Source organism: Glossina fuscipes, unplaced genomic scaffold (assembly GCF_014805625.2).
Source record: "Glossina fuscipes isolate IAEA_lab_2018 unplaced genomic scaffold, Yale_Gfus_2 183, whole genome shotgun sequence".
Classification (NCBI taxonomy): domain Eukaryota; kingdom Metazoa; phylum Arthropoda; class Insecta; order Diptera; family Glossinidae; genus Glossina; species Glossina fuscipes.
In genome coordinates, this window is record NW_023998526.1 from 18,585 (window position 1) to 34,550 (window position 15,966).

The 15,966-nt window shown below is 34.7% G+C and overlaps 1 protein-coding gene across 3 annotated transcripts; it reads right to left on the reverse strand.

The window, feature by feature from the left end:
- Positions 1-713: 713 nt before the first annotated feature.
- On the reverse strand, positions 714-5,948 carry LOC119641857 (signal transducing adapter molecule 1). Of its 3 annotated transcripts, none has more exons than XM_038040735.1 (4): positions 4,358-4,859; positions 3,070-3,347; positions 2,688-3,005; positions 714-2,627 (listed from the first exon to the last, which is right to left on the reverse strand). In XM_038040735.1, exons 1-4 carry the CDS (start codon positions 4,482-4,484, stop codon positions 1,104-1,106), a joined length of 2,247 nt encoding a protein of 748 aa, XP_037896663.1. In that variant the 5' UTR covers positions 4,485-4,859; the 3' UTR covers positions 714-1,103. The 3 variants fall into 3 exon arrangements, with proteins under 3 accessions (XP_037896663.1, XP_037896664.1, XP_037896665.1); XM_038040736.1 differs by lacking the exon at positions 4,358-4,859 and adding an exon at positions 5,667-5,948 and having other exon boundaries at positions 716-2,627; XM_038040737.1 differs by lacking the exon at positions 4,358-4,859 and adding an exon at positions 3,455-4,285 and having other exon boundaries at positions 716-2,627.
- Positions 5,949-15,966: the final 10,018 nt, after the last annotated feature.

The following is a 15,966-nucleotide window of genomic DNA, read 5'->3' on the forward strand; positions in this document are numbered from 1 at the left end:
AATTACCATAACATTCCTTTTCGTTTTCAGCCAAAGTTTGCAACACTGTCAGACTTTCAAGAACTCAACAAGCACACTTACACACACACACACAATTACATTTAACATGCTCACTCCAGTTATACGGCCGCTCTTTTTTTTTTTTGTTACGTTTTATACATAATCGTGACTAAAAATTACAACAATTTATTATTTGGACATATAAGAATAGACGCAAAAACTTGCTAAAACATGAGCATTTTATTTTTTCAAGAATATTACATTGTAAAAAAAACCTTATGCAAACTTAGCCCTTTGATTGTAAGGAAGTCCTTTATACCGTCCGCATGCGGTTTTCCCTTAATTCGAACTTATTCATTGTTTTTTACTGAATGAAACTAAAAAATTTATTTATATTTTTTGCATAGTTAGATTCAATTTTTAAATGTGCTTACCTGCTTTAGTTTACACTTACGTTAATTACTTCTTTGCCTATTTGATTTCTTACTTTTTCTTCTTCTTCGCATTAATTTGTACGTATTTTGTTATCTACACAGCTGATGATAGCAAAAATGTAAATATATAAGCCTCGATTGCGACAGTTTCCCACATTCGAGTGAACTCTCAAAACGATATTATTCAGAATGATTGCCAAATCAAATACGTAATCAATATAGAGAATCCTAAACAGATTGGCCCAAGAATGTTTAACCCCTATGCTGTCCTTTTAAAATATGACACTATATTGTTTTGTGTTTTGCTTTTTCTTCACAAATAAAAGTTTTTACATTTATTGTTAATTGGTTCCTAAAGTGTTTACTTTATACCACGTGAATATAATGTAAGTGCGTCTATTTTGACTTTTGTATTTTTTAATACGAGTTTTTGCTAGCTTTTAATGTAAATACAGTATTTTTAACCTGCTTAGAGGAAAAAAAACATTTCGTCACCAAAAGACAAAACTGATAATTTTTAAGATCTACCGACAATGAATTTAAATGATTTTTAGCTTATGAAAAGACGCAAGCTTTTAAGCAAAATTCAAACACACTTCTACTAAATTCATTGCCAGTGTTTATAAGTTTAATTTCAAATTTTTTTGGACGTAAAAACTTTATATGTTTTTACCGTTGTTGTTGATAAATAGGAATGTTTTGTGTAAGATTTTGAGTGTAAGATTGATTCTGGTCAGGGCCTAACGACATATTGGCTAGAGGTTGACGTAGATGATCGAATCGATCTGAAGGAAGAACAACAAGTGAGCTCGGCATTGTTGCCGGCAATTGTGTAACATAGGATTGAAGATCGCTGTTTGTTGCTACGGGATTGTAGGGTAACTGCGATTGGGCGGTGTTGGTCGACTGCATATGGGCATTATTAACAGATGAAATGGTAGTCATATAGGAGTTATGGTGTTGTGGAGGCAAACACTGTTGTTGAGAAGTTATTTGCGTTATACTATTCATTGGCATTTGGGAGCTCAATGCTGTTGATAAACCATTGCTTGCAATAGGTTGTTGAGTAACAAATGGCTGCTGCGGCTGTTGTTGCTGTTGATGTTGTGATGTGATCGTCCGATAGTTGACGAATTGAGATGTTCCTTGTTGCGATTGTTGGTTTGAATTAAAATCACTATTAGCAGTTGAATTTGTAAGCACATGTGGTGTACTCTGTGACGCTGGTGGAGATTGGATATTATCTGCGTACATAGATGAAGGTGTTTGTTGCTCCGATAGTTGCATCACTTGCCGAGGAGGCACGCTTGTCATTGGTGATGTTTGGTGCTGACGTTGTTGATGAGCATTTATATGACCATTTTGATACTGCACTGGCATAGCATTCGCTTGAGTACGGTAATCAGCAATTGGTACTGAAGTCGCCATGGCAATATTATATGGGATGGTGTTGAAGCCACCATAACCGTGTGGGCGAAAATTAGCAGAAGGTCCAAATAAACCCATGTGAACTTGTGAATGCATTTGACCTTGAACTGTTGCTGAGGTGGGTTGATAGTTGTTTAAATTATGTAAGCCAGGTGTTGCTGCCTCCATAAAAGAAGTATTTAAGGCAGTTGCACGATCATCTCTCATCAACGAGTGATACATATTAATAGCAGCAACCAAGTCGCTTGACAACTGAGACAATTGAGCGTGTTTACGATCCACACGTTCAAGTTCTGCATCGATTAGAGGGCCCATCTGATGAACCTCTTGTTCGAAACGGTGCATATCTTCAGAATCCTGCGATGGATCTTCTGGGTTCGCTTCATGCAACAAATGAAGCAAACGATCTATTTTATGTTCATCTATTTCGATCTGCCGGGTGAAAACGGCAGGTTCAGCTTTGCGCTGGGGCTCACTTCCTATCATTTTAGCATCAGAATGCTCCTTTCCAACTGGGAGATCAGATGTCACGAAATTGGCGGGAAACAACCCTTCCCCCCTTTGATTAAAACCTCTCCACCAATTCGGATCGGAATCATCAGTAACGTGTATAATTTCTCCCTTAAAAAACGTTAGCTCATTTTCTTCAGCTGCCTCGAAATCGTATAAGGCGCTCACCTTTCGCGGATCAGGTTGACAAGCTGTAGAAACAGCAGCAGTCGAAGAAGCCAAACCGCCCGCGTTACCAAACGGGTACAGGGAAGGCTGAAAACAAAGTTAAATGTTAAAATTCATTTCATAGTTCTTTGTTATATGTCGATGTACATAAGCCCCCGGAACACTGCTGGCGAGTGTATTAGTACTGTCTGCAGACTGCTTTTTAGGACTATTTTTCACCTCTTTTAACGACAATTCTATGGCTTTGGCTAAGTCATCTTCCTCCTGCTGACTGCTAGCCAATTTTGTATCTTTGGAAACCAATGCACCCAACATTCCCGTTTCCAGTTTTGAGGACTTATCGTTTAAGTCGGTAAATTCATAACCCTCTTGGCGCAATTTCCCATACAATGTTGGTATCAAATTTAATTCAGGATCACTTTTAAAATCGCCCTCTGCCCAAGATTTCAAAACCTGTCGCATTTTCTGTCAAAAAGATAAAATAAAAATTATTTATTATAAACTTAAAAAATTATTAATTTTCACCTACCGAAGATACTTTAGGCTCTGCTTTAGCCAGCAAACGTTTATATTCATTTTCAAATTCTCTTGAGGCAATTTCTAAATGAAACGGTTTACCACAGTTGTTGACGCAAGCGTTTAGCAAAGTTATGGCGTGCATAACGACATGTGGATCCGCATGATTCATACGTTTCATGATAGCTTTCAGACACTCTTTGGCATTTCGAGAACTCAATGAAACTTTATCGCACACTTCTAAAATTAATGCCCAATTTTCATCCGTGTTCTTATCACTGGTAACTTTTTCTGATCAAGTATTCAAAAGTACGATAACATCCGCATAAAAATTATTAAAATCGCAATGAAATATTTGTATATTGGAAAAGTATGGAAAATTGGTCTTTTCGCCTTACGCCAAATTTTTCCTAGCAGCACCATATATTTAGAAGTGGTTTCGTTTGTATGTAACACATAATTTCATCTTGGAACTATGCTTAAGCCAAAAACGTCTCCCAAAAAGAAAATGAAGGAAATGACGGCGAACTTTACGCAATTTCCTATGTTCACGAAATGTTATTTTTTACTTTTACAGGACTCTACAGGATGTATTTCTTACACAAATCCGCATACCATATTACTCAATAGTATAGCATTCACCACATTAAAAACGTAAAATTATAGTTTTTCGTAAATAAGAAATTTCTAGGTGTTAGAAGAAAGAGCACTATCTATCCATCTGTGTGGCGGGTATAAAAATTGTAAGCCATTTTATTAACTATGGACAGCCAGAGGATTTCAATGAAAGAATGAATTTGTAAGTAATTTGATGAAAATGCTAAGATTTACAATCGTAATCCGAAGAACATAACAAAACTTTTGTGATATGCACGTTCCTTGTCAAAATTCACATAAAGAAAAAGCTGTAACAAGAAAACACCTAAGTCGGGATGACCTTTGGAAACCATTTTAGTTTAAAATCAAAATTAAATTGCATTGTAATGCAGAGCATACTTCAGAAGGCATGATGCCTTATTAGCGCTTTGGCGCCGATATATTGAAGTGAACTTCCTTTCTTTAGAGCACTCAAAGCTACAGAGCAACAGGCGCTACAGAATGAACCCGTTGATTTGCTTATGAATTTGCAAGGTAACACAATTGTTATTATTGCCACGTTTGTTGCGACTCGAAAAACTATTCGGGTTTCTATTTTGCTTTTGAATAACTGGTGTATATACAATGTGTGGTGACATAGATAGAAAGGTGACTAAACAAAATTAACCAAGAGAGAAATTTGCACAATGAAAAAAACATAATACCTTCCGTTAAATGAGAATAAGCGGTGGAAAAAATCGTAGCAGCTGGATATGTTTTATTTGGTTCTGCTACAGCTGGTAGCCATTGCGCAGTGCGAGTATGTGAAAAGCCGTACCTTAAATTTTTCATTTATAACATTTGCACATAACAGGTGATAAAAAAACAACCAATAAATAAACGTGAATCATCACATCGCATTTAATTGTTCGGCAGGGTTGTATTCACAGCAGTCCATAAAAATAACTTTTTATTATATTCATCTGCGGCTGATAAATTTGTAAATCTAGCAACTCCTTTAAAAAATATGTATTTTATCAATGCGAAATTCTGAGTCGATTTAATAACGTTCGTTGACAGTCTTCCTTTCAATCTCACATAGATTCTCCAGCCAAATCTAAAAATACAAAATCTATAGATGCAGAGAAAATTTATGAAGCTGAAGACCCAATCGTTCGTTCGCTGAAGTGAATTCTGTAACATTCATTTTTATTGCGATCCAAAATAATATGAACGCTACGATATTCAAATTTTAAAGCCAATTATTTTGTATTTAATTTTATATAACACTGGTGATTTTTAATTATTGTACTTGCGACGTATTGATTAATTGTTTTTTTAGGATTTTCCATATTATTTTATTTTCTCCATGCATGTGTAAAGCCCCTTTAAATTTTCGTTCACTAGAAACAGAGCAGATTCTTTCATTGTCATTCAAATTGAAAAATTGGATGTGTTGCCGTGAATGCTATAGCGTTTGTTCCATATACCGATTAAAACGTGATCTTCTAACTACCCTTAGAAAACGTATTCAATTAGATTTTGAATATCAAAACTAATTTTAAATAACTTGAATGTAATTTTTTGCAGCTCGCTGAAATTTTCACTGTCCACGAATATGTTAAAGTAAAATGTGCATATTTAACACTTCATTAATTACAAAGAAAAGCCGAAGGCTGCGGGCGTAAATTTATTTCTGGGGAAGAAAAATTGCTGCCGTTCGAAACCTCTAGAAATAAACATCGCCTTTGTTCTTTCAAATATGATAACAAAAGTACAAGATTGATTTGATAATGTACGACTAAACCAAGCCTGCGAAAAATATCAATACTTCTACAATGATTTCGCAAAAAACAAACAAAAATACTCTCGCAAAGAAACCTTTTGATATTTTATAAGACGTACACAAGGGCAGCAACATACACGTATCGCTAAAAATGTATTTATCACATTTTCTTTTTTATGCGACATTACTTTTCCTGTTAAATACAACAAACAAATTTATAAAATGACATTATACAAAAATTATCTTACCCACATCAGAATCGAAAGGAGAAGACTGACCAAAGATTCCCATTTTTATTAAAATGAACCTTTAGTTCCTAAGGTTGGAGTTATTCCTTTCCACTTAACTTAATAAAATTCGTTTTGGAATCGATAACTACGTCTTCGCGTAATTAGATTGCAATAGCCCTTTGTCAATCCAACTTTTTTAAAACTTTTTACCAATTTGCTTTGCTTTATTATGGACACTTTTGCAGAATACACTTCCTTTCACTGCCAGTTTTACCCCTTTCTAAATCTTGTAAAATATATGAAAATGACTAAAATATTTGAGTGCAGAGAGCCAAATGCACTGAAATATAATGGTTGCCAGAAAACCAAATCAATAGTTTACAGGGTTTTATTTTCGCCTTATTTCAAATACGTTTCGTGGACATCTAAAAATATGAAGACCAATTTCATAGGGCTTAAACTTAAGTTAACGAAATACACAGATGTTGGAACATTTTGCTCAAAATGGAGATAGAGCACTTTTTGTGCGTGGTTGATTAGTTGATCTTTCATTCTTATTATGGGCACAGGTTCTGTTAATAGTTTTTTGATATTATGCCGCATCTCTTCAAACGTTTGCAAGGGAAAAACATACAATTCTATGTTTTTAAAAGAATGTGTACTATCGTATATACAAAAATGTAGACAATAGACTGAACTACATATAAAACGAACAAACTTTGTTTTTTTATATTCACATCAAGATATATAACGACATTTTTATTTTACTTATTTTATTTCTATTGCAATATATATATATTTATATATATATATATATATAACACTTATTAATACCCTACTACTAACACTACTTGTTCTGAATACATTTTAGTGACATAATTTTTACCATCATAAGGTCATGTACATTTTTACTAGGTTAAGCATTTTTGTAATATTCATTATTTTAAGCACTTTCAAATGGCGTAATTTGAATTATCTGTAAAGTAAGAATTACTTGTATTTATACTTTAGTACATCGCGAAACTAAATTTGCGCAATGCGCGAATGTTCTTTTTTAAATATTAAATGATTAAATTTCGAAAACCATTTTTTTTCCTTCTGTCAATAGCACGGCGACCTTGATCATCTTACGCCACTAAAATGAAGCCAATGATATTTAACTGATAATAATATATTTGTTACTTTTATTTTCTTACACATGCATATTTGATATATTTTATCCAATTTTTTATATCACACACCAGTTTTTATAGCATTTATGTTCCAGAGTTAAATAATTATATGAATGAATAAAAAATTAAAAACTAGTCCCTAATCGTAGCTTACGCAATTTGAATTGATTTTAATTCTTGCAGAGAAAGACTTATTGTAAAGCCTACTAAGTGGCGTCTATGCTTGCTGCAGTCACCGTCTGAAAAGAAATAAAAAAATAAATAAAAACAGATTTCATCTAAAAAAACAACAAGATTTACTAAAAGGAAGGGAATTATAGCGACGGACGCAAAGTTTGTAAGATTTGGAAGAATTTTGTAACACGCGATGTCTGTTAATCTTTCATGTCTGTCCAGCTATTCGAAAGAACGAAAACGGACTTTAATATATTTATGCTCTCTGCTCAGTCCCGCTTTGCGATCGGCTGACTGACGCATGGGATTCAGTTGAGCTAGCTAGTTTGAGAGATAGGGGGGCGTTTCTGTAATTTGTTTACCCAAACGTTTGCTCTTAAAAGAACACCACGCACCTAACCTTTACACGCATAGACGCACGAACGATCCATCGTCTCACTGTCTCACTTAATGGTTTCCTCCGGAGACCCTGATGTTGGGTCCGAGGACCCCTGTGTTAAATTCCTCATATATGAGAGAAACTATTTCTTTTTATTTCATTTTCTCTTCTTTTATCAATGGAAAATTTAATATATTAATATATATAGTGCCTCTAGATTAATTTATTTATTTCTAATTATGCATATGCCTTTTATAATTCGTTTTTTTAGCAGATTATGTAGTGTGTGTTTGTATTAATACGATCTTGTTATTAATTTCATTTATTATCACATAATTGTTATTTATTTCATTTACTATCACATTATTGAAGTCCTTTTAAAATTTTTCTTCTTATTTATTTTCAAAAATTATTAAGCGTGTTTGCATCGTATAGTCAATCAAAAATTATTTTACATTAAGAGATTTTCACTGAAGCATATTAAAATTTTTGGCTTCGTTTTTCTCCTCTCTCGTACATCGTTTTCCTCACACCAAGTCATATAATCTCGCTCATAGTTGCTTTCGGTTTAGTTAAATTCTTCATGTCAGTTGCTATCGTTTTCTAGAACAAAATTGCACGCAAATTTTCATACGCACATATGCCTTACATTTCTTTTTTTTTTAGAAGTTGTAAAAAATATTTAGGAAAAGAAATGTTCATGAAATTTCCTGAATAAAAATTCGTAAAACATGTCCAGCTTTTTCGTCGTTCTTCTTCCTTCTCTCTTATTTCTTTGCTTTTATGAAAAATAAGAGGGAAACTGTCACGAAAGCCCCGCCAAGGTTGCATTCTTAACAAAAATTGTTATATATAACTACATGTTACAAAATAGGGAATTCACTGATGTTAAAGTGATCATGCGGCCAAGTCTTTCGAATGAAATATGCGGATTGAATTGATTAGCCAGCTACTACTATTGTAGTGATCTACCAAGTGACTCCTTGTAAATACTGTTTGTCTCACGCGATACTTTACGGGATGTGAAAGCAAATTGTAGGTGGCAGAATATCGAGAATAGGCTTTTCTAATATTTTCTCGCGCCTTTTTTTTTTAATTAACACCAACTTCTCATCAGTCCTTAAAGAAGAAGAAGGATCTTGTAAAAGATCGAGACTTCGTATATAAATCACAATCGAATTCACTTGACTCTTAGAAGTAAATTTTATCCTAATTGATATTAAAAATTAGTATAAAGTATATAAGTACGAAGTAAAGCGAAAAAAGAACATTAATGATAATAATTAAATAATAATTCATGTACAAATATATAAGAAAAAAAAGAGAAAAATACAGCATATACAGAACTAGCACAGAAGCATACCCACAATCAGTAGATATCCAAGTTACAAGCGAACCCATAAGCCATTGCAAACACGCAAGAGCTTGGAAACGGATACAGTAAACAACACCAGTTAATTTTCGAATCATAATGAGATGTTAAGACTGCAAGTTAGTTTAAATACGACATAGGCCAATCGCGTGTATTAAGCAAAGCTTTTAGAGAATCTTAGAAGACTTTATAGAAAGGATATTGAGATTGAGTGATAGATATCATTTAAATGTCTGCAAACAACTCTGAACCGGTTAAACAGCACATAATTATATTGACATTGATTCAGCTTAGTGATAATAAAGTGCCTCGAGAAGCGACTAGGAACATCAAAGTTTGCTTCACCAAGCGATGTAGATGAATAGTTAGTAACGTTAGTTAAGTTAATTAAGAAGTAAACACCAAATATAAATTTACGTTTCTCAAGTGACAGCAAAGATAACAAAAGCGATATATTTTCATAAGGAGGCAATAAGAGACGAACGTGCTCAACCCAAATTTTACGTAACACCTGTAAGAGCGAGCCCACACAACGCAGGCATACTCGAGTATAAGTCTAACCAAATACATGTACAGCCTTTTCGTAATGTAGGGGTTATCAAGCTCTTTAGACCACCTCTTTATAAAACAAATTGCGGACCTAGCTTATTTAAAGAGTGCAATGTGCAAATTAAAATGTAATCTTTTGTCGAATGAAACCCCTAAATCGATGACCGAATCGACGTTTTCAATCAACTTGTATGAGTCAATGAAATACTGGGTATTGAATGATTTCCTCCTGAAGATGAAAATTTCCTGCATTTTTTTAGATTTAATTTCATAAAATTTAACGAGCACCATGTTGCCAAATTATTTAAGTCCATTTGCAACTGATACGACTGCATCGTCAGCGTACATGAAGATCTGGCTGGATTTGATCATCGAGCGGAGATCATTAATGTATAAATTAAATGAAGGGATTTTAATAGGCTGTCTTGACGAATGCTAGATGTCGCGGGAAGTTCATCCGGGGTGATATCTGAATGATATGTTATGGAGATAATAGCTTATCCATTTCACTAAGCGTAAAGGGAAGCCGAAGACCTGTAGTTTGAAGATTAATAAACTATTATTAACTAATTCGGACGCTTCGCTAAAAAGGCGTTGAAAGCATGACAAGAGATTCGTGATAGTTGATCTTCCTTTACCAAAGCCATGCTGGATTGGAAAAATATAAGATTTGATAACAGAAGCTAAATGCTGAATAAGAATTCGTTTAAACAATTTAGGTATGACACTCCGCTTGGCAATGCCTCTATGGCTCTGAACGTGAGGTGTATTTCCGCATTTGTGAATTGGAATAAGGAGTCTTCCAACACAAAGGGAAAACATCTGATTTCACGGATTGATAAAAATCTTTGAAATAACACAATATAGCTCGACAGAGTACGATTTAAGTAACAATGAATAGGGAACCCCAGTTAGAAACAGACGTTTCTGATTAGGATATGGTAAGGTTGCCACAAGGCAACCTTGACGGGAGTCATAAAACAGGTGGCTTCAAATTGTCCGTGTCGAGGGACAGAGCGTTCCGATCGAGTGGGGGGTCAAAATAAGGGGAGAGCCGAAAACGACAACGCGATTAAGGCAGAAAAGCCAAGCTGACTATTAGACAATAATAACGCTCAGAATTGGCAAAGTGTTTGTACAATTTGTAGAACTTCGATGTAAATTTAAAATCAACGCTGTAAAAATGACTAGAGCGAATGCGCATTGGTATGGACTGTAATAAGCGTGTAGCTTCAATCAATCTACGGTTCTTGAAATGCTTTCGTATTGTAAAAGAATTTAGCATTTATTGATGAATTGTAAGCGAAGTAAGAGAATGAAAAGCAAAGTAAAACTTCTGAAATTTCTGAATATTCTTTAAACATTCAAAAGACATGTAAAATTCTTGTCAGTCAGAGCCTGGTGCCGCTGAGTATACCCTATCATTAGGAAATGGGCAAAACCCAACGTATAGTTAACCCTTAAATCGGAATTAGCAGTTAAAAAATGTCATCGGAAGTATTCAGCAAAGAGATTTGATCATATCATCAGAGGACTCATTGAAAAAAATATCTGAGAGATATATGGAGATTCTCTTTTGTGGAGTTAATCAACATAAAAAAATATTTCGGATTAATAAGCAGTGAGAATTTTCTCAACTGAAGGTATCTGCAGTAATATTAGTGATTGAGGTAATTAAATCTATGCCTTGCAGCAGAATAGGCGAAATAATCGTAAACAGAACCATCTTTCATAAATTTTTTGAAAAGTTGGTTATTCCTACTTTTCTAATGTTTAATTGTCTTCTTAAACCTTGGCACCTGCTCAGAGAGCGACGTTGCTTGATCAGAACGGATGGAGAAATAGCTAGGTTTGATATCTTATAGAACAATGACAGTAAAGTTTCAACATTTTCAGTACAGAAATCGAGCATAATGTGTAAAAGATGGCATTTAAGCAGTAACATATTGGTTTTATTAAAATCATAATGTCTATTTGAGCAAGTTTGATTTATCACGTTAGAGTAGTTCAACGGACAATCATGTCTGCAAAGCAAAGCAATACAAATTGGTGGATGATGCGGATCCACAGGTAAACTAAAAGGTGGACAACGATTTGCCACTATCTCCGGAAAATTGGCAAAGCAAAGATGTAATTAGGAGCACGGCTGTACTGAAGTAAATTACGATCAAATAATTCATTGAAGACACACACAATAGCTCTATCAAACGTTGAAGTAGGGACCGTACAGCCAAAATTATCACTATAACACCTTGTGACTTGTGGAGAATTGTAGTCCCACAAAGTTATGACTATATCAGTAAGTTTGTACGTTTCAGCTACGCCACAAATGAGGACAGCATGTTTCTTACAAGTAGAGATATCCGCATTTGGGGAATATCGGAGTAAGGCAATAAATTCAACGTCGGGAGGAATAGGAAATTAAATTGAATTGGACGGGACTGCAGCAGATATTGCAATTAACACATCACCACCATTACGATCCAATCGGTTCTTTTGAAAACCAGGAAAGGATTGTGAAAAAATTCTGACGAATGTATATCAGGCTTTAACCAAGTTTCAATGAAAGACAGAGGGGAAACTTCGTACTAAGGAAAATCGAACGAATATTTGGTTTAGGCTCCTAACATTTTGGTAAATGAAAGGTACTGGGCCTGAAGAAACATTTAGTTTGTTAAGGATGGAAGAACTACTTAATTACTTTTACGGGGTCGATTCCGAGAAGATGAGTCTATAGATAATGACAGTCATCAAGCATTGTGTTGATGTTTTCAAACTTTCCACACAAAGTAATTAGATTTTTGCTGAATTCAGAAAAGCCGTTCCTTGTCTTCTTAGACGTTCAGCTTATCAGCAGTCAAGACTTCCATTTCCTAAAACTTTGCATGTTTTGTCTAAAGAGAACATAGAAAGGTAAAAAACCAGTACTTTCGTGAACAACACTTTTCAAGGTGCAAATAATAACAAATAAGTTTTCATTCCAATTTCGTTGAGAGTGTTTAATGTACGCTCTGAAGTCTACCAAAACATATCGATTTACGCGTTCGTTCTTTAGCTTGCAGAAATAAAAGGTAGTAAAGTGATGATGAACACCATCATTCTCTAACAAGGACTTGAACAGATTTCATTTTAATTGAACACCGTTGTCAGTTGTAATTGACTCAGGTACACCAAAAATGTCAAAGAAAGGCTTTTCCAGAAATCCAACTATATTTTATGATTAAGTTTTCTGAGAGGGTCAGGGAAGTGATATTTCGATAAATGATCGAACAATGATAACACCAATAGATCCAGAAGATGATCTAGGATAAGGACCTAATAAATCGAGATGTAACATTTGAAAAGGCCTTAAGGAAATTATTGGTTGTCCCACAGGCGGTCTTAAAATTTAGTTCAACGCTTTCGCCTGCTTACAGGAATCATAAGAACTATCAAAATCTGAGGTTTGTTTAACTATTTTCGGCCAATAGAAAAACATTTTAAACCGATAAAAGATTTTCGCTATATCTGGTTGAGCACTCAATGGATGTTCATGAGCGCCTTTGCTTAAATCAACTGTAAGATCTGACGCAAGCCATAATATCCCCGAATTTTGTTCTTGAACCACATCTCCTGTAGCGTACTCGATCCGTTTGTATATAAAACCATCTGGAATCACTATATGAGGTAAGTGATCTAGCTCCGAATGAAAACGATCGCTTAAAAGCACATATTGCGAAGATTGACATGCATCAGAAATTAATCAATTTCGATGGAGTTAGTTAATTCTTCTTAGAAGCTATTATCCATGTGTAAACAATTAATTTCTTCGAGGTCTTCGGAATGAACAAGAGTCAATGAATCGGGCTGTACTGACTACCTTTTCGATCCTTAGTTGAGAAATTGAAATCTTGCAATTTCACTGACCATCTAGACCATCGACCGAGAACATTAACCGCTTGAGAGAAGCGTCCTTTATAATAACTTCAAATTCATGCCCTTCTACCTTGCCTCACAACTTTTTAATAGCCAGAAGTGCAGGTCGTTCAGATACCTAATAGTTTCTTTGAGCACTATTAACTTTATGAGACGTATAAGCAATTGAAACCTCCTCTTCATATTCGTTCTTTTGAGCTAATACAGCACTATCGAAAATGGACGAATGAAATGTTATATTATATGATTATATAATAACGGGGCAGATTTCAGAAGAGAGTTTTGCTTTCCTGACCATTCGGAAGCCTTCTTTTTCTTTAACTTTTCCTATCTTTAATTTTAGATAAATGAAATACATTCTTAGACTAAAAGAAAAAGGCATTGAGCACTAGTAACACAGGATATCGGCTCTAATATATAAAAGTACATTAGATATTGAGCCCAGTAGTTTTGATAAAGTAATATATTGTATTGATATTCTGTTCTGTAGCTGATTTTAGAATGTCCATAGTCGCTCGAAATACAATACTTCTACCCAAGGAAAAGTTAAGGCAGTTACAGTGAATGTGCTTTATAGTGAGAATATGTCCATAATTGCAGATTGGGGGGGAAAACTTCTTTAAGATCTGGTGAGTTGCAATTGTATAGCCGTAGCGATTTCTTGAAAATTTTTGGATTTTGATTCTCTAAACATTTGTTGGGTATAAAGGTGGGATTAAATGAGGATTAATAGAAGAGTAGTGCTGATGATAGTATTGTAAATTTTCTACTGTAATTTTCTCTTTAACTTTTTTTGCAATGCATCTTTGAAGATATAACTTTTCCATGACATCATCCATAGTTAGAGGCGCAAAAGCAGGACACTTCACCGCTCGATCAGCCTGCTCATTTCCTAATAAACCGATATGACTTGATACCCAAAGTATTTTAATTTTTTCGCCAGATGTTGTAATGATATCCGTTAATTTGCTGATGGTGTTCCATCTCGAAGTCGGAGCATTCCGTATAGCTTTGAACACAAACGAACTGTGACGGTTTAGGCTTGTCTTTAAGGTTTCCTTGGAATATCTTCTGTCTAGTGCATAGACAGCGAAATGTCAAAAGAGAAGTCTTTCAAAATCCATGGAGGTTTGGATCAGAATAGCGTAAAATTTCTAAGGGAATGTTCAACTCCTTTGCAACGTACAAACAATAGTCACTTGCAGATGGTGACTTTCGAGTTTTCTGGGCGATTATAATCTTTCTCACATTTTCACTGAGAATAGATTTGTTTGAATTAAGAAGCTTGGGGACGATATTAGGCTTTAACTCATATAGTCTATTTTGTAAATCAATTTTAATATATACTCAATCTTGCTTAAAGTAGCATTTTGGTAAGATAAGCAACAGTGTTAATTTGCGCATGGCTTTTCCAAGCAACGCATTTTATAAACTTCACCCTTGTTAAAATAGAATTTTTTAACCGAAGACAGTATGCTTTCCAACGATATTCGTTCGAAAACGTAAACCCCAGAATATGGAGCGTCTGCACATTTAGTACCGATAAGTCATTAATATGCATCAGTAGATTTCGTGCGTCGCATATCTGCTTTCGACATATGTGCATTTTTTTTGATTTTAGTATAGAAATTTTAACGCCTGAGGAGTTTGCCCATGTGGAGATCTCTCATCCTATAGAACCGAGGATGTCGACTGCTTTCTTGCTATATTTTTCATTTTTTAAAATGTCCGTGCAGAGACAATGTTCGATTCTCGCTACACGGCAAAGAATTTTACTAATTTCATTGAAAGCGATGCGAAAAAACGTGATAGAAAGAGGAGATCCTTGTGGACCGCAATTCATTAACGGAAAGGAATCAGAGAGATGACTATTAATTCTAACTTTAAACCGCCGAGGTGACATAAATGATTTGATGTAGTTAATGAATTTGGGTCCAACATTCCATGATTTCATGAGATTTAAAATAATATAAAGACCAACTCAGTCAAATGGTATTTCGAAATCAATTGTGAGAACTGCTATATGATTCCGTTAGAAAATTGCTTTGCTTGTAAAATAATAAATATGTAAAACAAACCCGATGCACCCTCTACCCCGCTTGAAACCAACTTGTTGCTTTGTAACCAGGTTCTTGGATTCAAGAAACCAAGATAACCTAGATGTTGTAATCTTTTCTAATACTTTTTAGAGGCAAGATAAAAGAGAGATTGGGCGATAGTCTAATGGAATTTGAACAACTGCCGCCAGTTTCCGCACGTAGGGTGTATGGCCAGTCAAAAATACCGCATTATATAGGTCCAGGAATTTCGTTTAACTTGGTTTAAGCAATATGCAATTTTCCAGGGACATGACACGTCTATCAAGAGAAATTGGACTCTTTTTATTTTCGATGAAAGCACTGAAAAAGTTGCTGTTAGAGAAGCATACGCACCACACTTTTCCAAGGTAATTAGAAACCTCATCTACGGCAGTTAAAGTTCCATTGGGAGTGCAGATGGCAAAGATTTCGTTCAGTTTTCAAGTCCCATTAAGTCTATTGATTTTGTTCCAGACAACTTTCGTTGATGTATTTCTGTGAATGCTTTTCGAAAAGAATTCGAAACCAAGTATCTTTGATGTTCGTAATTCCTTTCTGAATAGAGCATTGGCCTTTTTGTATAACAACAAATGATCATGATCAGGGAATCTCTTAAAGCGGTGCCATAGATCCATTTTATTTTTCCTCAGAAACGAAAGCGTGTTGTTTCACCAAGGAA